The sequence below is a fragment of the Candoia aspera genome, chromosome 6 (genome assembly GCF_035149785.1).
Source record: "Candoia aspera isolate rCanAsp1 chromosome 6, rCanAsp1.hap2, whole genome shotgun sequence".
Taxonomy (NCBI): domain Eukaryota; kingdom Metazoa; phylum Chordata; class Lepidosauria; order Squamata; family Boidae; genus Candoia; species Candoia aspera.
In genome coordinates, this window is record NC_086158.1 from 38,319,296 (window position 1) to 38,344,020 (window position 24,725).

At 37.0% G+C, this 24,725-nt stretch overlaps 1 protein-coding gene across 1 annotated transcript in view; it reads right to left on the reverse strand.

Annotated features, from left to right (window-relative positions):
* Positions 1-20,332, reverse strand: part of PASK (PAS domain containing serine/threonine kinase) — a 39,416-nt gene extending 19,084 nt beyond the window's left edge. Inside the window, exons 1-10 of the mRNA XM_063307788.1 lie at positions 20,137-20,332; positions 19,232-19,467; positions 17,440-17,610; positions 15,309-15,449; positions 14,594-14,728; positions 14,091-14,402; positions 13,365-13,524; positions 10,157-10,313; positions 1,929-3,085; positions 700-881 (exon numbers count right to left, since the gene is read on the reverse strand). Coding sequence (XP_063163858.1) covers positions 700-881; positions 1,929-3,085; positions 10,157-10,313; positions 13,365-13,524; positions 14,091-14,402; positions 14,594-14,728; positions 15,309-15,449; positions 17,440-17,610; positions 19,232-19,467; positions 20,137-20,332 — 2,847 coding nt within the window. The remainder of the gene's footprint in view (positions 1-699; positions 882-1,928; positions 3,086-10,156; positions 10,314-13,364; positions 13,525-14,090; positions 14,403-14,593; positions 14,729-15,308; positions 15,450-17,439; positions 17,611-19,231; positions 19,468-20,136) is intronic.
* Between the last annotated feature and the right edge of the window lie 4,393 nt (positions 20,333-24,725).

A 24,725-nucleotide genomic window follows, 5' to 3' on the forward strand; every position in this document is an offset into this window, starting at 1 on the left:
ATGGTTTTAAAAGAGTAATGAACAGGTTCATGGAGGATCAGGCTATCACTGGCTATTAATATTAATTGTTTACTACCAATTGAATCATAGGCAGCATGTTTTAAATACTGATTTTTGGGAAGTGGCAGTGGACGAGGGTAATAATCCTTCAGTCGTTTCCCAAATGCATCCAGTTGTGATACAGAAGACTGAACTAGATAAGCCAATAGCCTGATCCAACAGGACTCTTACGTTACCATATTCATTTTTGCATTCTTTTAAAGAGGGGCAATTATTCCTTAAAATTATAGTGCACTTTACTTTTTTAAAAAATATAAAATATGTTAAACAATTAAAAAGGGAACATACAGTATTGGGTGGGAAATTTTGCAAAATGCTAGGCCCTTTTGATGAGTTTAAGCTTTTGCACTGAAAAAAAGCAGGAAATAATTCACATGACAGATAAAAGGATAGAACATAGGCTACAGCAGTTGACCATGTTAATATCAGTAACACCCTATCAGCTACTATTTGCTCACAATTATTGTAACCCAGTAGACCAGTGTTTCTCAGCCTCGGCAACTTTAAGATATGTGGACTTCAACTCCCAGAATTCCCCATCCAGCTGGGAGTTAAAGTCTACACATCTTAAAGTTGCCGAGGTTGAGAAACACTGCAACAGACAATGTCTATGATGTAGATAGGAACCAGTATACTTACTTCTGCCAAACTAATGGCTGAGACTTCATCTAGGGTTTCGCAGGAACTGGCCAAGCTAGAAAGAAGTAATTGTGTCTTTGCTGCTGCTTGTTTCTGGCTTTGGAAAAGGTCTCTCATAACCCAAATACAAAAAAGAGCAGCAGGATCATGCAATTCCACACGCTTCACTTCAAAGTGTATGCCTGCAAAATTATTAACCAAGATAAAAATATTAACCAACACATAAAATGAGATCAAGAAAAGAAGTACAATACCTATCCCAGAGTGAGATTATGAAGCCCATAAATATATTGTGGATTAAGGTTTTAATACTTCAGCTAACCTCTTTAATTCAGAAATGTATAAACAGAACCAATATGGGTAAACTAAGAACAAATTGAACAATGAAAAAAAAGCTTTATTACTGGCCTTTTTTCACTAGAGGAGTATGGAAAATTTCCAGTAGAATTTTAAGTGGTATGTTAATGAAATTCATACCTAACAATATCATTCTTAAACAATTTATGTCAGAACACTATGGCTTTGATCAGCCTTTTTGAGTACTGCATCCTCCAGAATTGCTGGGCCAGTAACTGCCAGAATTCTCAATGCATGTTGGAGACTACCTGGCAGGAAGAGCTGACTACGACTTTCAAAGTATCTTGAGATTAGCTTCATTCTTTGAATCAAGACCTTTGATAACTAACCAGCCCAAAACATTAAAGCTTAAGCATAAATTTCTTCAATGAAAAATAAGGCAAAACTGGAATTTTGCCTAAAAGATTAGGCAGATAGCTGAATTCTTCCAAAAGTTTTCTCCAACAACATCCCCCAGTTTCCCCACCCCCCAGGATCTTGAGTTTTCAAAAAGCTATAAAGACCTGACTGTTTTAGCATGCACAGGCCCTTGATATGTTACTTTGTTCCTACTGACAAAAGAAAAACTATAGCTGAATTGTTGTTAACTGTAGTTAGGGTTTTTAGATAACATCTTTTTATGTATTGTTCTTAATTCAACTGCAGTATCTGGTAGGTATGGCACTCAAAGTATGCTATAACTGGAGTGGTCTACTACCAACCAAGAGAGATTAATAAAATCAGATTAACATTCAGTTTGGTTAGTGTATCCATAGATTTTTCCTTGGCATTCAATACCCATCACATTCATAAAACTCCCATTTCCTGTAACTTTCTAAACAATATTTATTAAAAGATCAGAGGGAGAGCAGTAACTACTGCTTCCAACTTACTGAGTCGGGAACCATCTCGATGATAGCAGTTACCAGAATAGCTGCCTTCCAGTATCTCAGTGTTCAAAACAGTTGCTGAAGAAAGCACATTTTCTAGTTTTACAGGAGTTGATGTTACTTGTGTCATGTGCTGCTGCTTTAATGTCAAAAAGTCTTCTTGAGATCGAACATTGTTTTTTAGTGAATTAATTTCTAGAATATCCGTCAAAGTCTCTGCAGCACTTTCAAGTTCTGAAGTACAAAGTATAGAGAAATCATTGTCAAAGTACTGAGAAGGTTTATTAGAGAACAAGTTCTTTTGACTGCCTGCTGGAGAGCTACCATTCAAGAGAAGCTCCAATTGATCACTTGCAATATTATTTGCCTGGTCCAGGGACTGGACAAGATCTTCCGCATCTAACAAGGAAAGTTTAATTGGTCCAAAGGCAGCACATGAGTCAGATCTCACCTCTTCATTAATCCTCAGGTTCATCAGTCCACAGCAAACAGAATTGACCTTGCCACCCACTTTCTCACCTCCCATAATTACAGAGGCATCATAAAGGTTTGATGATCCTGTGTGTACAGGAAGACTATTGCTCCTTTTTGCAGGCAGAAAAGCTGAAGAATCATTAGTTGAACTTTCTAAGGAATTATTCTCAAAAGTTAAGCTGATGGTACTACTCATTAGAGTTCTATGTGGAATTTCATGGCTTTGCCTTGGGTTAGATGCTATGTTGTCTGTTGGCTCATCCATTCTTGGTGTTCCAAATGACCCATTCACAGCTTCACAAGGCACATTTGTCTCAAGTTCTAATTCAGCTTTTAATAAACTTTTATCAAATATCTCACCGCCCAGGAGACAACCTTTTATTCCCCTACCTATAGTGGAAGGTTGGTACTTCATAATTTCTTGTGGTGAAGTAGAATTGTGTATATCCAGATTGTCATTTTCTTCCTGAATTAGGTCACAAGTACTTCTGGAAAGGTGACTATTTAGTTTAGTTCTATCGTCTAATACATTTGATTCTGAATGAGACTGTTTTAGAGAATGTAATTCATACTGCTGACAAGTGGTAGATTTCCTAGTCTCTTTTTCAGTACCATCTTCATAATGTAGATTTTCAGAAGATAGGGCTTTATTAGTAGCTAGCACATTCTTGCTATGCATTTGGTTTCTGTGTAAAAAAAAAAACAAAGATTGTTTTTGTTATGTTTAAGAACACAGTATCTTTCTCACCATGTTCTCCACTCCTCCATAATTTAATACAGTTTAATATTTGTATTCCTTATTTAGAATGCAAGGACAGTGTATAAATGCATTAATAAAACTATTCACATAGCACAATTAAATAAAACAATGACATTGAAAACAATGCCGTGATTACTAAGAGCCAACCTGACTTTGTTAAAAAGGGATCACGTGAAACAAATCTTGTCTCCTTTGATAAAGTAACTACTCTAGTGACAAGAGAAATGCTGTGGATGTAATCTACTTTATTTCAGCAAAGTTTCTGAAAAGGTTTCATGGGGCATTCTCACTGACAAGCTGTTAAAGTGTAGTTTGCATAGCACTACAGTAAGTGTAGCTAACTGTACTCCGAGAGTTAGCATTAATAGCTCAACACTGTATTGGAAAATAATAACCAATGGGGGGTTGCGGAGATCTGTTTTAGGACCAGTATTATTCAATTCAAGTATCATTTTTATTAATGACCTAGAAGATAGGATTGATGGGTTGATTATCAAATTTGTAAATGACACAAAATTGGGAGACCTGACCAACACCCAGGATGACAGAAGGAGATTGCAATATAATCTGGAAAGGTTGCAAGAGTGGGCTGGGAAACGCTACATCTGAAAAGGACTGGAATGTGGTCATTGGCAAGCTCAACATGATTCAGCTGTGTGAGACAGCAGCTAGATGGGTGAACATAGTTTTGGACTGCATTAGAAGAAGCATCCTTCAGCAAAGGATCGTTACCTTATCATGGTGCTGGAGCCTGAGCACCTCAATGACACCATGAGCTAAACCATGAAGGGCCACCCAAGATGGGAAGGTAATGACAGAGAGGTCAGACTAAATGCGATCCCTGGGGAAGGTAATGACAATCCACCCCAGTATTCTTGCCATGAAAACTAAATGGATCAGTACAACCAGAGATATGTCAGTATACCATCGGAAGATGAGACCCCCAGGTCGGAAGATGGTCAAAATGCTACTGGGGAGGAACAGAGGATGAGTTCAACTAGCCCCAGAGGAGATGACACAGCTAACTTAAAGACGAAAGGACGGCTAGCGGCCGACGGTGCTGGTGGTGAACGGCGAATCCGATGTTCTAAGGATCAACACACCATTGGAACCTGGAACGTAAGATCTATGAGCCAGGGCAAATTGGATGTGGTTACTGGTGAGATGTCAAGATTAAAGATAGACATTTTGGGCGTCAGTGAACTGAAATGGACTGGAATGGGCCACTTCACATCAAATGACCACCAGATCTACTACTGTGGACAAGAGGACCACAGAAGAAATGGAGTAGCCTTCATAATTAACAGTAAAGTGGCTAAAGCAGTGCTTGGATACAATCCAAAAAATGATAGAATGATCTCAATTCGAATTCAGGGCAAGCCATCTAACATCATAGTGATCCAAATATATGCCCCAACCACAGATGCTGAAGAAGCTGAAATAGGGCAGTTCTATGAGGATCTGCAGCACTTACTGGACAATATGCCTAAAAGAGACATTGTTTTCATCACAGGAGACTGGAATGCTAAGGTGGGCAGTCAGATGACACCTGGAATTACAGGTAAGCATGGCCTGGGAGAACAAAATGAAGCAGGACATAGGTTGATAGAATTCTGCCAAGACAACTCACTCTGCATAACAAACACTCTCTTCCAGCAACCTAAGAGACGGCTTTATACATGGACTTCACCAGATGGACAACACCTAAATCAGATTGACTACATCCTTTGCAGCCAAAGGTGGCAGCATCTATACAGTCAGTAAAAACAAGACCTGGAGCTGACTGTAGTTCCGATCACGAACTTCTTATTGCACAATTTAGGATCAGACTAAAGAGATTAGGGAAGACCCACAGATCAGCTAGATATGAGCTCACTAATATTCCTAAGGAATATGCAGTGGAGGTGAAGAATAGATTTAAGGGACTGGACTTAGTAGATAGGGTCCCGGAAGAACTATGGACAGAAATTCGCAACATTGTTCAGGAGGCAGCAACAAAATACATCCCAAAGAAAGAGAAAACCAAGAAGGCAAAATGGCTGTCTGCTGAGACACTAGAAGTAGCCCAAGAAAGAAGGAAAGCAAAAGGCAGCAGTGATAGGGGGAGATATGCCCAAAATTCCATAGGCTAGCCAGAAGAGATAAGGAATTATTTTTAAACAAGCAATGCGCAGAAGTGGAAGGAGACAATAGAATAGGAAGGACAAGAGACCTCTTCCAGAAAATTAGAAACATCGGAGGTAAATTCCATGCAAAAATGGGTATGATCAAAAACAGATGGCAAGGGCCTAACAGAAGAAAAAGAGATAAAGAAAAGGTGGCAAAAATATACGGAAGATCTGTATAGGAAGGATAGTAATATTGGGGATAGCTTTGACGGTGTGGTCAGTGAGCTAGAGCCAGACATCCTGAAGAGTGAGGTTGAATGGGCCTTGAGAAGCATTGCTAATAACAAGGCAGCAGGAGACTATGGTATCCCAGCTGAACTGTTTAAAATCTTGCAAGATGATGCTGTCAAGGTAATGCATGCCATATGCCAGCAAATTTGGAAAACACAAGAATGGCTATCAGATTGGAAAAAATCAACTTATATCCCCATACCAAAAAAGGGAAACACTAAGGAATGTTCAAACTATCAAACAGTGGCACTTATTTCACATGCCAGTAAGGTAATGCTCAAGATCCTGCAAGGTAGACTTCAGCAATTCATGGAGCGAGAATTGCCAGATGTACAAGCTGGGTTTAGAAAAGGCAGAGGAATTAGGGACCAAATTGCCAATATCCGCTGGATAATGGAAAAAGCCAGGGAGTTTCAGAAAAACATCTATTTCTGTTTTATTGTCTATTCTAAAGCCTTTGACTGTGTGGACCATAACAAATTGTGGCAGGTTCTTAGCGGTATTGGGATACCAAGTCATCTTGTCTGCCTCCTGAGGAATCCGTATAACGACCAAGTAGCAACAGTAAGAACAGACCACGGAACAACGGACTGGTTTAAGATTGGGAAAGGAGTATGGCAGGGGTGTATACTCTCACCCTACCTATTCAACTTGTACACAGAACACATCATGCGATGTGCTGGGCTTGAGGAATCCAAGGCTGGAGTTAAAATCACTGGAAGAAACATCAACAATCTCAGATAAGCAGATGATACCACTTTGATGGCTGAAAGCAAAGAGGAACTGAGGAGCCTTATGATGAAGGTGAAAGAAGGAAGTGCAAAAGCTGGCTTGCAGCTAAACCTCACAAAAACCAAGATTATGGCAACCAGCTTGATTGATAACTGGCAAATAGAGGGAGAAAACGTAGAAGCAGTGAAAGACTTTGTATTTCTAGGTGCAAAGATTACTGCAGATGCTGACTGCAGTCAGGAAATCAGAAGACGCTTAATCCTTGGGAGAAGAGCAATGACAAATCTTGATAAAATAGTTAAGAGCAGAGACATCACACTGACAACAAAGGTCCGCATAGTTAAAGCAATGGTGTTCCCTGTAGTAACATATGGCTGCAAGAGCTGGACCATAAGGAAGGCTGAGAAAAGGAAGATCAATGCTTTTGAACTGTGGTGCTGGAGGAAAATTCTGAGAGTGCCTTGGACTGCAAGAAGATCAAACCAGTCCATCCTCCAGGAAATAAAGCCAGACTGCTCACTTGAGGGAATGATATTAAAGGCCAAACTGAAATGCTTTGGCCACATAATGAGAAGACAGGATACCCTGGAGAAGATGCTGATGCTAGGGAAAGTGGAAGGCAAAAGGAAGAGGGGCCGACCAAGGGCAAGATGGATAGATGATATTCTAGAGGTGATGGACTCGTCCCTGGGGGAGCTGGGGGTGTTGACGACCGACAGGAAGCTCTGGCGTGGGCTGGTCCATGAAGTGACGAAGAGTCGGAAGCGACTGAACGAATAATCAACAAAACAACAGAAGAAGCATCATATCAAAGACACAAAGTCATTATTCCTCTCTGCTCAGCAGCGGTGAAGCCACACCTGGAGTATTATGTATGATTTATTTATTATTTTTTAAAATGCTGCCCAACTTCCAGTGACTGGCAGTTCAGGGATATAAACACATGAACAGTAAAATAATACGATAAAAACAAAGAACAAAAGATGGCACAAACCAGACAAGAACCAAAGAAAACGCACAGTGGCAGAGAAGGCCTGCTTCCAGGGTCCCAATAAATGACATTGTTTAATTAAAGGAACCTGGAGTGCACCAACCCTGCCAGATGGAATTGGCTGGGCAGATATTAAGGGAAATAGTAATTTCAAGTAACCAAGAGGCCCTAGTCTTTACAGGTAACCACCAGCACCTTGAATAACACCTGGAAGCAAACTGTCAACCAGTACAGCTCATGGAGCAGAGGTTTCATATGGGCATACCAAGGCATGCCCACCACTGCCCACACCGCTGCATTCTGAACCAACTGAAGCTTCTGGGTTGTCTTCAAGGGCAGCCCTATGTAGAGCATGTTGCAGTAGTCAAGCTGCAAGGTGGCCAGGGCATAACTGACTGTCTGAAGGGCTTATCAGTCTAGGAGAGGGCACAACTGGCACACTAGATGAAGCTGGGCAAAGGCCTCCCTGGCCACAGCTGCCACCTGCTCATTGAGAAGGAGCTGTGAGTTCAAGAAGACCCCAGATTGTGCACCACTCTTGAATAAGGAAGTGCTACCCCATCCAAGGTTAAAGGTGGAACATCCCCGGATCTGGGTGGCCCAAACACCCACAGCCACTTGGTCTTGGTAGGATTAAGTCAGAGACATTTCCTTCCCATTGAAACCTGCATAGCCTACAGGCACTGGGACAGAACCTTGATAGCTTCACTCGGCTAGCCCAGAGTCAAAAGATGTAATTGGGTGTCATCAGCATACTGATCATACTGAACTCCAAACCAGCAGATGACCTCACCCAGTGTTTTAATATGTTGAAGGGGTGTGGGGGGAGAGGGTAGAACCCTGCAGCATCCCACAAAGAAGGAGCCTAGGGAGCAATCTCCCCCCCCCCCCCAACCAACACAGACTGAAACTGGCCCTGGAGAAGGGAAGAGTGCTCCCTATCCCCAGCCCACGGAGCCGGCTCAGGAGACTATAGTCAAAGGTACTGAATGCTGCTGAGAGACCAAGGAACACAAGGTTAAATACACCACTTCTATACTAGCTCTGCCACAGGTCATCTATAAGTATGACAGCCTGCTTAGTACTAAACCCCAACCTGAAATGTGATTGAAATGGGTCTAGATCAGGCCTGCACAACATACCACCTCCTACTTTAGGACAGTCCACAGTCTTTTTTTTTTAATTTGTTATGTTGTGCTTTTCGCAATTTTATCTTTGTGGTGTTTTCAGATTTTCCTGAGATGCCTGTTTTAGCCACAGTTGTTTGTAACTGATTGCTTCTCTAATTTTTTAATTTGATTTTTAAGTACATCACTGTAAAGGTTATTAACCTTAAGATACACAAAAGTCTTAGAAATCAACTGAATTACTTTATGACTGACAAATTAATGTTTCAGTTACCTCCACTAAAAGTTGTTGAGATAATAAGAGATTGAAAACCCATGTAAATGAAATTTCATTTGCCAACAGTTTCACCCAACCTGTTACAATTATTCACTGATTCAGATTCCTATTTAGAAGCAAATCTAACTCAAATAAACAGGATGTAGATTAACTACAGAGATGTTTATTTATAATGAAAACTATACAATCCTGATTCTAAACACATCTATTTAAAGAAGTCCCATTGGTTCCTAACCATACACAAATGTTCAGTTTAGAAAGTAATCAAAATCTATTGACATTACTGGAACATTTCTGTGCAGAATTTCTCAATCAAAACTCTCTGGCCACTCAACTACTTTTGTAAAGATGGTAGAATAGAGGTGGGTGTGGAAAAGACCTAAAACATTTTTTCTAGTTGCAGCTGAAACATTTGCTTCTTTAGATTTATTCATTGTTGGGTGCATGTTCCATCTGTTGTCCTATCAGATGGAATAGCACAACATTAAAGCATTAATCATTAATGTAAAAAAGACATCACAAGGAAATTCATTAATTTTATTAAACCTACAGCATTGTTTATCTAGTTTCCAATGAGGTAAAACAAATACTGAATCACAGAAGCTAAATTTACATTAAAAATCATGGGTAACTGCACACATTACAGGCCTGATACCATTAATATTCCAAGAGAATTATGACAAACCTACTTTTAAAGCAACTGTAGAGATAGCAGGGAAAGGACTGAGGTGCAGCTTGGAGGACAATTTAAAGCAAAAAACAAAATTTGGGAAAGAGTTCAAAACTTCCTATCCAGTTATCATTCTTAGTGCAGGGGTGAGGCCAATTGCTCTAATGTATATACAGTATCTGTACATCAGGTGCAATTAGTCTGTTTGCCTTTTAAGAAAATTCTTTTCAAATGAGTTAAAGTGAAGTATATGGTGCTGCTCCATCCAAGTGAAATACAACATGAGAGGTTTTAACAAACTGTCATATGCTTCAAAATATTCTCATGCATGAAACTATCCATTCACTGGTGCAGATGCCTCTAGAGTAAAAGGAATACATAAGGCAGAGTACCTTTCCTCTCCAGCTGATAGTTCTGCTTCATTACTTTTGCTGTAATGATGAGCTGGCACCTTACAATTTTGTCCTTTTTAAATTACATTTGACCTTGGCAGGATCTTTATCTTGTGGTTTAGTTCTACCTTTTAAAATACATGGCTCTGAATAAAACAATTTTGGACAATGTGTTTCACACTGCAAAAAAGTGGTGGGTTTTATCTTCAGTTTCAATGCACCCTCTATTGTGTATTCCCAGAAAACTAAACTTCATTACAGCCTTGTACCATTGCTGCTAGACATACAGCTTTTCTGGTAAAATTAAAGTCACGACTTACATTAATTAAAGAGACAGAATCTTCCACTCCTTCCATCTCATGATATAACATCAGCAGCAACAACAGAACATACTGCATATGAAACCTACCTATTTAGTGATGTAGACAGTAGAGCACAGGACCCATTTCCCAAACTTTCCAGCTGGATTTCCTTCTTAGTTGGGAGCTCTGCTCCATCCCTCCCTAATTCCTGTTGTTCCTTCAGATCTGGCAAAGTCATGTCCCCAACAAACAATGAGCTGGTGACTGTATGGAAAGAAAACAGTGTGTGCAACAATCCTTTCAGCAAGATATGCCCTGAGGGGTTCTAATGCCACTTTACATATGAAATATGGCTATATGGCTCTTTATAGCATTTTTATACTGTACTGAAGATATCATTTTTTGAAGAAAGAATGATGCATGATTATAACCTTGCAAATTTGGCAGGTATCTATAACATCTACATCTCTAACATTGATGCAACCCTCAAATATCTACATTATAATTAGCTAGTTACAGATGTGTCCTTTTAACTGAAAAAGTATATATAATAGTAAATCCAAGAAAACAATAAATGAATAGTCCATAATTAATAGGGGCAAGTAATTCTATTATTGTCACTTAGTCAATAAGAATAGGAAATGCTGCTGAAAATATATTAATGGGTAGGAAATGCAAATGACTGCAGATCTGTAAAAAACTAGCATGGATATCTTTGAAGATTTCCTTGGGAGAAGTTGCTTGCCTGGTGAATTTTAACATCTTTTAATACAAACAGTGCTTCTTCCTTTGCTTTCTTTCCATTCCCACTACATGTAGCTTTTCCTCCTTTTCTTTCTCTAGCTTGGATTTTTTTTATCTTTTTGTTATTATTGCTGGAAAAGGGAGAATGATGTTTGCCAATGATAGTGGGTTATATTTATGAGGCAGAATAGTTAATATATTCAAATGGGAGAAATCATTTAATTTTATAAATGGATGCTTAGCTTTGATATGCATCAGTAGCTATTAATTATTATCAATATTTTTGTTCCAGCTTTGCCTTTTGGAACGTGGATTTTGGAAGGTATATATGCACAATATAGGCACATATTTTAGGGAATAGAAAATCTACAAGATTGGTTTCAGCAGGAATTCTCAACTTTAGATCCACAAAGCGGGGAAGTTGAGAACTGCACAAGATTTTTGTGTTTCTATTTTTTTTCCCCATCTACTCTTCCTTTTGTGGCAGAATTGTCTAAAATTCATGGTCATTTTCCTTTCAGGGTACATATGGTAGTTTTGTAAATTGATATCACCTTTGGAACTGAGATAAAATATACTTACTGAAGCACAAAAAGACAATGTTAGTACGGATTTTTACATTTATTTTATTACTTTAATTTACATGCCAGTCAGTTTTCAGAGACTCTGGGTAGCTTATATTATTAATGCATTGATTAAAAACAAAAACCAATAAAATAATAATGAATCAATCAATCCAATGCACCATATTTGAGGGTAGCTTGATCTTACTTGTTCCCAAATGCCTTTATGAAGAGACATGTTTTTACAGTTCTTTAAAAGTATAGAAACGGGGGTAGTCTGGAAATTCAAGGGTAAGAATGAATAATGACAATAAATTAAAAGCAATATTTCCAGATAAATTAGCTCAAACAGGTCTTTCTAATTAAATATGGGTCTCTGTTAATAGAGGTATCTGTCAATTCAAACTGTTTATTTTACTTGGGACTGAAAGTGAAGGCTCCCTTGAAGAAAGGACAAGTACAATAAACTATAGCTATGTTCTGGGTTCTTTTTTAAAACAATGTGAGATTTTGAATCTATTAACCATGAGAAAGTAAACTAATTTTATCTTCAATCAGGAAGACTTCCAAGAATTACCAAAAAAAAAAAACCCAGTGTTGATAGTGACAAAGCTGAACACTTACAGTATTTTTAATGCAATTTAAATTTGAAGAGGAAGTTTGAAAGCTATTCAAACGCATGCATTCCAACTTGGTTAAATAATTTCCCAAGAAAATCTTATTTTTAAGCCCAATAAGGTAGCTATGCATGTTGCCTAAAACCTCTTCCAATTTAAATAAAGATTCATGGAGGAAATGTAGGTTTAGAAATGTTGAAGCTATGTGGTAGATGAGCTGATTTATATTTGTTTACCTTACAGCTAAAACTCTGAAAACTAGTAAATGTAAAACCAGCATTACTTTATGTCAACTTTTTCTAATTAAGTCCAGATATACAATTCCCAGAATTCCTAGCACTGGACATGCTGACTAGGAATTCTATGAGTTATAGTTCTAACACTCCTGCATATAAAGTAGTAAATGTACTACTTTACAGTATATTTACAAGATTCTGGATTCTCAGGTAAAAAAAATATATCCTTCACATTTTTCCATAATTCATTGTCAATTTAAACACTGATTATTAAAGTGGCAACAGCAGTTAGATTAACACTGTCTTGGGACTAAAAGGGATGAATTCCCAGTATTCATGATGGGGGAGGGAAAGGGAAGGTTGGTTTATCACTATCCTCAGATGAACACCTATATTCCCACAGGATGGAAGCTTCTCCCTCATTGCTCTCTGCAGTCTGGTTTTGGGGATGTAAATTTTAAAAAAATCCTTCTTTGTAATCTATGTAATGATGCTGAACCATATATTTTCCATCAGAATTGTCTTTTAATGCAGCTAGAGCTTATTTATAAGCACCCTGCACGATATAAAGATATACTCTGATTCTAGACAGCCAGTTTGGTGTAGTGGTTAAGACACCAGGTTAGAAACTGGGAGACTGTGAGTTCTAGTCCCGCACAAAGCCAGCTGGGTGACCTTGGGCCAGTCATCTTCTGTCAGCCCTAGGAAGGAAGCAATGGCAAACCACTGCTGAAAAACCTTGCCAAGAAAACTGCAGGGATTTGTCCAGGCAGTCTCCAAGAATTGGACAAGATTGAACAGCTAAAAAAAAAAAAAAAACTTTGATTCTAATAGTGAGGCCAGTTCCCAATATCAAGGGTGCAATTACAAGTCAGCCTCTATATGAAAAAAAATTTTTTTTTTTATTTTTATAAATGGATATGCCTCAGAGAAGTAAAAACAAAAGCTAGGAGGCTGAATTGGGTTTATTCATGTTTAGATTAGATGACCTGAAGTCAATAGAACTTAGCCATGACTAACTTAAATCCCACTGCTTTTAATTAGTATATTCTGAATATCAACCTTACATCATTATAAAATCAAATGCCCATCACAATCCATTAAAAACAAAACATCAGTTTGGGTGTCCAATTTACCCTTATGGATAAACTTTACCTTTCCCAATAGCACAGCCATCCCTCTGCATTCCTTTAAAGTTATCAAAGGAATTCATGTTTTCTGCATTCACACAACTTTCTCTAGATTGTGGGAGTTGCAAAGAGGAGTCAGTCTTATCCATGTTCTTGTAAAAACCAGGAATCAAGAATGTGATATTCTACAATTGAAAATGAGAAATTATAAAATTTATCCCTTTCCCCTTATTGTGTGGCAATTAATAGTAACTTTTTTTGAATTTAAAAAAAGATGTACATAAAGAAATAATACTATTGTAAAATGTAGCTTGTTGCTGGAAACTTAAAAGTGAAGTTTTCCCATCCTTTGATTGAAATAAATGAAATATTTCTGGTAATTAATTAACAATATCCTGGTACCAAGATCAGTCTTTCTTAATCCTGAATACCTATAGCTGTTGTCGTCTCTGGCCATGGCTGTAATCAAAAATTTGAGTACCCCAGAATGTGAAAGGCTGCTCTAGATTAAAGGCCTGTCCAAATCTCCAACATTTAGCAGCACTAATCAGCTTTCCCAATTTGATGGCCATCAAATGGATTGGACTCTAATTCCTGGAAATTCCAAACAGCATGGGATTGGGTAATGGATAACCTGAGACTAGAAATCTGGTAATTGAAGCTGAATACATTTTTGAGAAAGGACATAATTCTAGGAAAGACTGGACTATACAAAGTCTTTTTCTGTAGAGAATTATAATAAGATTTTTACCTTGCCTAATAGTTCTTTCTTCTCATAACCAAATAGCATTAGGGAAAATGTATTGTTAATTCCATAAATTGTGCCATCTGCCTGAATGGTTACTAGTCCGCTGATAGTGGTGAACACCCAGATGGTAGCACAGAAGCAACAATTTATTGGTAAAGATGTGCTATTTTCCAAAGCATCACCATCCATGGCTGGTCGAGGATCATCTGATACTGAAATAACTTCATCAACAGGAAGATTTACTTTCAGTTTCAAGCTGAGAGGGAATGTTGTTCCTTCCCTTGCTCTGCCAACAGATCTCTGAATTTTGATACTCTGAAAGAAGAAAGCTATAATCACATGATAATGCAAATCTAAGCTACTAAAATTTTCACTGACAAAGACTAGAAAATCAAGAGTAAAGGTTTCAAATTACTATCATATAGTTGGAGTTAACCACAAGTATCATTCTATGTAAAAAAATATTATTCATTGATTTCAGACAATTGTAATAAACTTAATGGTACCTTTGGAATTTTTCTCCCAGGTGCAGGAAGTTGGATAGAAGGAATCAAATCTTTTATATAGTGACCAACGACATCTTCTGATGATGAATATCCATGAAGGTGAGCAAAAAGGGGATCACAGGAAGTAATCTCTCCCTTAATTTGAGAGTTCAACATAACTTATGTTATAAATGCTAGGCATTCAGTTCTAAAGCACTGATTTTATAGCAGTATTAAAGTGGCCATAATACACACATAATGGGCAATAATAATAATCTTAGCTGTTGATTCAGGGAACAAAGCCTAGGAAAAAAATCACTGTAAGACAGATGAACTTCCACGCTGAGTCTATATCCTGCATTGTCTAATTTTTTACAGTAATTTTATTTAAAGTATTTATATTATGCCTTTCTATAAGGGGGCAACAATAACATTTAAAGAAAAAAGGCTAATTCACTTCCATGAATCACAGACTATTCTTTGCAACCCCTTTACATCTACAAACATCAAGATAGCTTTATAGCTATCAAATCATTTACTTAAAGAATTCCAGTTCCACTGTATTATTTCAAGAACAATGTTGTTCGTGTACAATTACAAAAGAAAACAACCAAGGAGCATTCATGTTTCTTTTCTTTGATAAAGTTGGCTAACATTAGGTTTGACATCCATGACAAGAAGCAAACATGTTTCTGTAATTGCCATACAATTTACATTATTTTGCTGGTTTACTCACATTGCTTTTGAAGAAAACAGAAGCAGAGAGTCTTTCCACAGGCTCCAAAACAACAACACAGTACTGACTGCAATGTGTTTTAATTTTTCTTGTCCATATAGAGACAGGAATCTTCTCATTATTTTGGGAAATAACATCTACCTGTTAATAAAATACACTGTTAAGATTTCTAAATTGCAAATGTAGACAGACAGCCTGGAAACACTGTCTTTTAGAATGAGTTTCTATATTTCATCCTTTTTTAATGATAATGAATAAATGCATTGATATTTGTGAGTATGAATTTTCATTAATTATATCAAAATTACTTTAGGTTTTATCAAAATAGTTTTACCTCCAGATGACTCCACCATAATTAAATTCATACAGAATTTTGCCATGATTACCCAAGAATTTCAGATGCTTGATTTATGAAATTTATATTCTGTAGATGATTTAAGACATACTATCCTGCAAGGAATTTTATCATAATTTTGCATATTTGCATAGCAGTTTTTGAGTATTTTAAGATACATAGTATCTCAATAATTATCACTACAGATCTACGAATTAAGTTCATCAGTAATATTATCCCTCTTAAAATTTGTCAGAGAAGCAAGTGTTAATGCAAATTAAAAGAGGTCAGGTGCAAGCAGGAACAATTAGGAACATTCAGATTAGATCTTCAACTCTTTCAAAGTTTAAGAATAATTTGTATAGAATCCAGGGGAATTTACTTCTCAGTAAGCTTGTGCAGGATTGAACAGCAATATTTTAGGCATATTAGCTGGCATAAAATAGGGCAGAGACTTCCAAATTGACCAGCCGGTTTCTATTATATCTTTTACTGCATACAGTACACAAGTCATAGAGAGTAATTCCTCTTACTGCTAAAAGCTTATGCAATAAGTGTGTCCTTTAAGGTGCCACAAGAATCTTTATTGACTTTGTAGGACACAGTTCACATCCTACATTTCTGTTTAAGTAATATATCAAAGCAAAAGTAACTACTGTATGTATGTGTATGTGAAGTTCTCAATAGAGTAGCCAGCTTTTTAACTGGCATGGTAGCACTATCTTTAAAAGCAATTTGGTCTGCTATAGAATAACTAGGGAATTTAGTGTTGCACTGTGAAATGCATAGAAACACAACAGGCCAATTTTGTCTGATTGTCATCAGTAGTTTGAAAAGGATTAAAAAGGTCTGTTTTTCTTATGAACTACTCATGCTTCGTTATCAAAATAGACTACATTTTTTGAAAACAATAATTTAATATAGCTAATTCTGAGGCTATTTATCTATATACTACTAAAACTCTGTCTGTTTGATACTTTGTAACCTTTATCTAGGTGAAACAGAGCATCATAGGGCAACAATTTTTGAACCAAAATACCTCAAATGGGCTAACTTACAGAAAGTGTCCAAAATCTGGGACCCATGACTCCCATGGAATAGAAATTTGGCAAATTTTATAAAACATTTTATGACATAACACAAAATGTCATAAAACATTTCCTGTGGTCACCTCCTGATATTTGACTGGGCTAAACAGTTTCAAGGCATCTCTCCCTGAATTTATAAGACCTTTTCTAATGAAGGTCAGTACATTAGAAGCTCTACCATTGTTGAAGGCACTGAGGTATCTGATAAGGAAATATCTCTGAAACGATAACCCAATGGGTCACAGGTTGTCTAGTATTTGTTAAAAGCCTAGATGAATATTAATCACAAATAGACATATCTGCTCCTGAATTAGCCTATTTGAGGTCTGGTAATAGTTAAATTTCAGTATCACATTGCACATAAATACAGTACATGATCTCATATGTAGATTTAAACACATTCTGACCTTTCTACCACTGCACAGAAATACTAAACAAAAGCAAATTATCTTTACTACATACCTTATGTAATTATAAACTAAATACGTTGTTTTACTTCTGCTATTACAGCTTTAGAAGTTTAAATAATTTATAAATAATTTATAAATACTTCCTCAATCTGAACAAAGACAAACCTATATTGAAAGAAATAGGATTCCCATAGATCCCTAGGCAGTTCTTCTGTGACAGGAAAGTAATTTAAAATACAAGACTGAAATACTGATAAACATATTTCTGCTATAAGACATTTAATTGAAGAATCACACACCACTGTTCCAGGAACTACTGGTCCATGTTCTTCAACATCAGTATGTTCCTCTTTCAGAGCTTCCATAATATCCCAATTGGATTTTGAAATCATTTGAGATAATTTCTGGCCAATCATTTCCTGAGTACTATATCCCAGAATCTTGCAGGCTTTATCATTTGCAACTAGAATCTAAAAAAGAACAAGACAGCTCAGTAAATCTCTTCTGCTGGACTTTGAAGTTATTCATAGTTGAGCTTTCTTCTTATTTGGATGGGAGACCACCAAGGAATACTAGTGCTATAGATTAGTTTGAGAAATTGCAAAACAATTCCAGAAGATAATGGCAAATTATTTCCATGTTTTGTGAAGAAAACTAAACAGATGTGTCTTTATAGTTGATAGGAGTCAAATTGATTTGAAGACTTCTTGACTTGATTCTATAGCAAGTGATAGGCACAAACAAAAAGCTAGTGTCCTGGGATTGAATTTCAATGTGTTCTAATAGCACACAAGTATTTATATGTATGTATGTATATGTATATATATTCCAAAGACTCATTAAAAAAATGTGATACTAAATATATCATGAGCATCTGTAATTGTTTTTTTTTAAATAGCAACCACATTTTAGTTTAGACTGTTGCATCAGCCTTCTTTTAGTTTATGGTTTGTTTAGTTTATGGTCCAGTGTTTCATGTGAATTGGGCTGAATAAATCACTGTTAACTATGAATAATCAATATAACCTAAATATTTTCTAGACAGAGCACAAGGTAGATCACAAGGTGAACTTCAGTAATTATTGCTTAATCATTTACACTCCGTTTGGGTTCATTCATCACACTAAATCTGGTTTGTTTATTGAACAAATAATAACTGTCTGGATTTGTTCAATACATTAAGCCCAAGTCAATTATATTGTTGCATAGCATAATATGTGAACCAAGTCACTGCCTTTTTTTAGCCTCCTCTATTTTGCTCAGATGGTTTATTTATAAAGTTAAAAGTCAGTACCTCATTAACAATGTTTACAAAAACATGTCTTCAGTAGGTGCTACAAGCTTAAATAACCAGCAAATGCTAACAAATGAGTAATCAGAAAACTACAATTTTATGGGTGTTAAATCCAGGCAGTAGTCTCTTGTTAAAAGAATACTTAATTGGCTCTTAACAATGAAGTGGCATGCCAAGTACAGTTATTACCAAAATAAATCCAGCCCCATTTTGGTTTTCAGTTTTCATACAGAGCCAGCTACAGCTGCTACCAGTGAAGACTCTGTGACACCACTTACCCCAAAACACCTATTAGACAAGGAATAAAAAATGACATGGATCCTATTCCATTTTCAAAATGGACTTGTAACAGATCCTCTTTTCCAAAATTAAAAGTTAATAAATGAAATCTTCTCTAGCCGTGCTTTTCCAGAGAGAACTTTCTAAAGTCTTGTCTAATGTTTGTGGGATTATACTTAATACACTTAGAAAAAAAATGATCCTTGGTATATAGTATCTTGTATATCAAAGAAATCTACAAGATTGACAAAGCATCCTTTGGAAAGTATGAAATAAGAGCTGAGGTTTTCTGCCTCTAAGCAGGATAATTAAATTAATATTGTACAATGAGGCCATAAAAGATGTGTTCTTGTTTTAATATTTTCCCACAAATTTTATCCCAATAAAAATTATTCAAATAACTGATTGCAATATATTCTGTAAATACAAGAGAATTTCATATCCAGTGAACCTTTATATACACACCGGCGGCATGCTATAAATGGAAATGCCAATATTATGCAAAATCCATTTAGTACCTCAGTGGTTCTGACATCCACAGTGAAGATGGCTTTGTTAGGGTTACGGATACTACTTGGCAGTGCCTGAATGGATTCTCCCAAAGCCAAGGCATTTAAGAGAGAACAAGAAGAGGTGCTACATATTGAACAACAAAGGGAAGCAGTTTCCAAATGATCCCAAGAGCTATGAAGTTTGCTGGTACAGATATTCCGAGCAGCTAATGAAGATAAGCAATAGGAATTCCATCCATTTTCTAAGAACAAAAAGGAAAAAAAAGCATAGAAGAAGAAATACTGGAATTAAAGCTTTCAAGACAACCAGTTAATTCTGCAAAGTACCAACAAGTTATTAAAGATACATTGATGGGACAACACAAAATTGGCCAGACATACACTAAGTAGAAACAGTTTAAGAAATTTTTGCCTCACTTACTAACTTAGAGAGGCAAAATTCACAAGGCTGCCAAAAAGTACAATGTACCTGTCAATAATATCAATTGTTACATGAAGGTATTTTACATGTGCAGAGAAAAAAAACTGAACAGTAATAACAAGATGCCGTAAGTGTAGTTAGCAAAGGTTGGCACCTACCAAGAGATCCCAGCAAGTCTATAAACACATTTATTACTCAAAGATAATTGTGATCTATTTATACCCAATTTCTTATATTCTCTGTATTTCCCATTCCTTTGAAGTGCTTTAGACAAGGCAATTAATGCATAACTGAACTGTACTACTATTCATGGAGGTTTAGAAGGAATCCAGAAGACTGTCATCTATTTATAATCCTCCAGTCTTTTCTTCTCCACTCTGTTATTTTCTTTCTTCAGAAAATCCGCTAAGAAAGAATGTCTTCTGTTGAGTAGTTACTACTCTCCTTAATTAACAAATGCATTATATTCCTTGCCAGGCAAGGTAATCACCTGACAAAGATGTTTTCTTCCTACAGAGCCTTGAAAGCCAGCTCTTCCTTTTCTTATTTGTCCAGGGAAAAGATTTGCTCAGGTCTTCACAGATCCCAGGATCAGTCACAGTGGCAGATGAGCCTGAAATGATTTCTTTAGAAACAATAAACTCCTTAGCTGCCTCCTTAGAAACAATAAACTCCTTAGCTGCCATGGTTGTAGATGAACTGGAGAAGTTCTTCACAGAAACTCCAGGCTCTGAAACAAAACAGCATGTTAGATCTAGGACTGAACATATCCTTTCAAATCAGCAGGATTCTGAGATATTAATAAAAAGGAGACAAGCAGTAGAGTTAAATTGTCAAATAGCAAGCAAATATGGTGCTTCTGAGACCACTTTGCAGGAAAAGGAAGTGAGAAAAATAGCTAAGTACAACAGAATAAAAATCCACAGGAAAAGAAGAATTAAGATACGCTTAGAGATGTCATTCATTAGATTTTTTAAAAAAAATTTATCCTACCTTTATTATTTTTATAAATAACTCAAGGCAGGGAACATATCTAATACTCCTTCCTCCTCCTATTTTCTCCACAACATTTAAAAATTTTAAAATGTCAGAGGACAAAGAAGGCATGTGCTCTGGTTACTACCAACTAAACATAAAATTCATTACTAATTTTGAATTGATTTTCTAAGCTGTTTGGCATTTCCTAGCCAGGAATGTGTAGTGGGGCATGGACCTCAAGGGTGGTTAGTCTGGAAGAGATGGAGGAACAGAGAAACAAAGGGAAAGCATCACGACTGGACTCTACTAACCTGACAGTGTAACACAGTGAAGCCCCCGAGTACCAATTGGACACCTTCCGTCACTAAAACGCCAACGCAACTGGAACTGCTTTCAAGTGAAACAGGTGGTTAGTCACACCAGGAGGCTCCCCGACAAGCGCAGTGGATGGGAGCGTGTCTCCTGTTACGGCTACTGGTGGCTACTAAACTAAGAAGGATTAGCTCGCTACACATGCTCAGAGGGTTCCTTTCATTTTATCATACGAGGTCGTCTTTGATGCTGAAAACAAACCCTAGAAGAGCTTTCCACCCGAGTCATCGGAAAGTCTCTACCCCTTCGAAATAACATACCCAACTGTCTGCCCGACCGGAGATGTGTAGAGCTCGAACCAAGTAGGCGGAGAATGACTACGCAGTTGCATCGGGAGCCAAAGAAACCCGAAGGAACAAGAAACCGACAGTTCGATAATCCAACCACTTTTGAGGGGTGGAGCTTCCCCAACGTTCAAAGACAAAAAGATCCCGCGCAAATTGTTGCTAGGGTCACGCCAAACAGGTTCTCTTTGGTAGGGCAAGGAGGAAACTCATCCACTAAATCCTGCCCGCAAATTTCATCTCTTACCCAGGAAAGGGGGGGGCGGTGTTCTTAACTATCCTTAGAGGTTGGTTTTTAACCTGTTGCAGTGTAAATAACAGTCTTGTGACATTTTATAGTCTAAAAAATTCTAGCATAAACTATCCTGGACCCTAATCCACTTCCTCTAATCAACTTCATCAGATTTTTTCCTAAGGAATCATTTCAAACTTTTCAAAATCTTACATGAATTTTCTAGCCTTTCCAAGACCCCAGATGTAATTGAGAAATTTTAACCAGAACTTTTCTTCCATTAATAAATACTTCAAAAGAGCAAAGGCTTCCATAAAAAAAAAAAAAAGCCTCCTAGTCAAACTCATCTCCTGGTGATTTTGTGGGCACATCATACAGTTTTCTTGGCAATAGTAAGCAAGTAGCTTGCCATTACCTTCTTCCAGGAAGTTTTTTGTCTTCCAAATTTAGCCTACAGCCCTGTACCTGATTATCTTTCATCCAAATACACACTAGGCCCAACACTGCTTAGTTTTGAACTCAGCAAAGTGAATAAAGTATTATCAGCTGGCAAAAAATGCTCCAGTGTGAAATTCCAGGGAACCACTTCCAGAAAACATTACAGTAGCTGGATCAAATGTCTGATTTAATACAAGGCAGCTTCTATGTTTCTATTAATCCAGTACTGAATCATACTGGAACTTCTGATGCAGTGGAAAGACTGATTAGTATTATTTTGTTGAATTGAATCTTAATTATTTAAAAATCCAGATAAATTAATTTTTGTACATAATATGACATGGCTATTTTTTTGTTTTTTCCTTTTTTGCATAGAAAAAATACATTTTTAAAAAGTATTAAAAACAAATTTAAATGCATGTAAGAATTAGTTACAGATTGTCACACATTTCCAATGTTTATTTTTATATATTATTCAAAACATACCTTAATGTTCATAAATGGATTGCTTGATTAAAACCTCAGAAACAGCACAGATTTGCAATAAGGGTTTATATCGTCTAGCCAAATGGTTTTTTTGATAAAATACAGGGGTGGTTTTCCATTGCCTTCTCCTGTGCAGTATGAAATGATGCCTTTGCTGTTGTCACTCAAGAGATCATCTGCTTCAAGCATTTTCCTGTATTCTTGTTGCCCAGTACAGGAGCCTCTTGCTTTAGCTGAGCAGTTGGGATGCTTTCACCTCTACTGGGATTACTGTATATACTTGTAGGATACACTTCCATGGTTCTTCATTCATTCCTCCCAGGAACACCCTCTTGCCACAATGAGGCTGCACAGCAGGGCTGAAGGACCAGGTTGGGGACAGATCATCCTGGAGAAAATCTATCTCTGCTGTTGTGATGAGTCCCACCAACCTGAGGAGTCCCACCAACTTGAAGGCACATAATCATCACCAATCAATAAGGGTTTGAAAACAAATAAACTCCCATTTTTCCACCATACTGGAAACCAGGCATTTTCTCTATATCTTACCCTAACCCTTACTGATATGTATTTCAAGATGCTTCTTTTCCATTTCACACTCCAGCTAAAATTCCCCCTTCAAATGGGGCTAGCACAGTCATAAAGGCTGATTTGTAAGCTGCCTTTGGTAGCTGTCATATCAGAGTGACTGTCATATCAAAAGCAAAATGCAACTTTTGGATTTTAAGTTCTTTCCTACATGATTAAATTAACTCCTTCATCAAGATGATCTGCCTTCCCCAGCATGTAGAAAACCATTGTACTTATTTATTAGCTTTTCACCACTGACAGTACAGTCCTACCACTAGTTTCATACATCACACTAATTCATTATGTGATTATTTTATTTTTGCTCAGTGTGTTATGGAAATTGTACTTAGCCAATTGTGACTTTACTACAAAACATGAAATCAGTCATAATGTCTAGACTAGGGAAAGGGATCTATTGTTGTAGTATCATTTTTTTTTAGATTTTTTATCCTGACTTTATTATTTTTATAAATAACTCAAGGCGGGGAACATACCTAATACTCCTTCCTCCTCCTATTTTCTCCACAACAACAATGCTAAAAAGGTAAATACTCAAGTCAAACACAAGTTCTGATAACTACATGATCATGTCCATATAGTTTTTGGGCTGAGGTGTTTTGCCGTTGCCTTCTTCCAGGCTGATTTTTATTTATTTTTTTCACTTCTAAAAAAACAGTCTACAGATTTGTTGATGGTTACCCATCCAGGTACTAATTAGGTCTGTCTCTAGTTTTATCTTTAGATTCTGGCTTTAGAATACCAGTCACTGTCTAGCACCAAAAAAAAACGTAAAAAGAAATGACAAATGTCATTGTCAATTTTGAAAAACTAATTATTAAGCATTAACAGGAAGAAGGTAGAATAACTTATTTTAACTTTTTCAAAAAGATTGATGTAACAGATTTATAAAATGTTAAAGTACATTGTTTAGATTTTTTTTCTGCCATCATAATATCTGGGGCATTAAAATCAATAGCTATCACTATAGCAATGATGAATGGTATTAATTAATCATGTACTGCATGAGGTACTTGCTTTTTTAATACCTCAGAATATGTTAGTTGCTGGGGAACAGCAGTCACAAAGGTCAATTTCCCCTTCTTTTGCAGAGGATTGCCTGGAAGCATGAGGCTAGATCTTCCAGTGGATACAGCAAGATTCTTCAAATATATTTAAATAACAAACATTTAGAAAGAAAAACACTGCAAAAATAATATTTTTAAAAAGGATGCATCTGCAGTGGACAACAAAAATAGACAATCCACCAGAACCCAATTATCTGGCATAGGAAAAGCAAGCAGTAGCTTTCCACTAAAGCAGTCCAAGGATGGACCAATGACATAAAAAGATACAGCTTTTTTCCTTTATCGTTCTATTTTATTATTACCCCTCTCTTTTTTTGTCTACTAGATTCTTTCAGAATTACAAACAGCTGGTCTTTAAATTCAATTAAGTAGCGAGAAGTGCAGTACATCCACACCACTGTTAGAAACGCCAAGCAAACATTATTAATTTCGACCACGACCCACGCAGCTTTCCTGAGATTCTTCTGCTCGTTTCCTTGGCAGGTTAACAACGTCTCCGAGAAAAACTATATTTCCCAAGAGCCTACGGGGCTAGGCGCAGGCGCATGGTATCTCATTGGAACATCTGCGGCGAAGCTGATTCTATGATTGGCTGGAGGAGGTCCCGATCCTGTTATTCATTGGCTATTCTTGT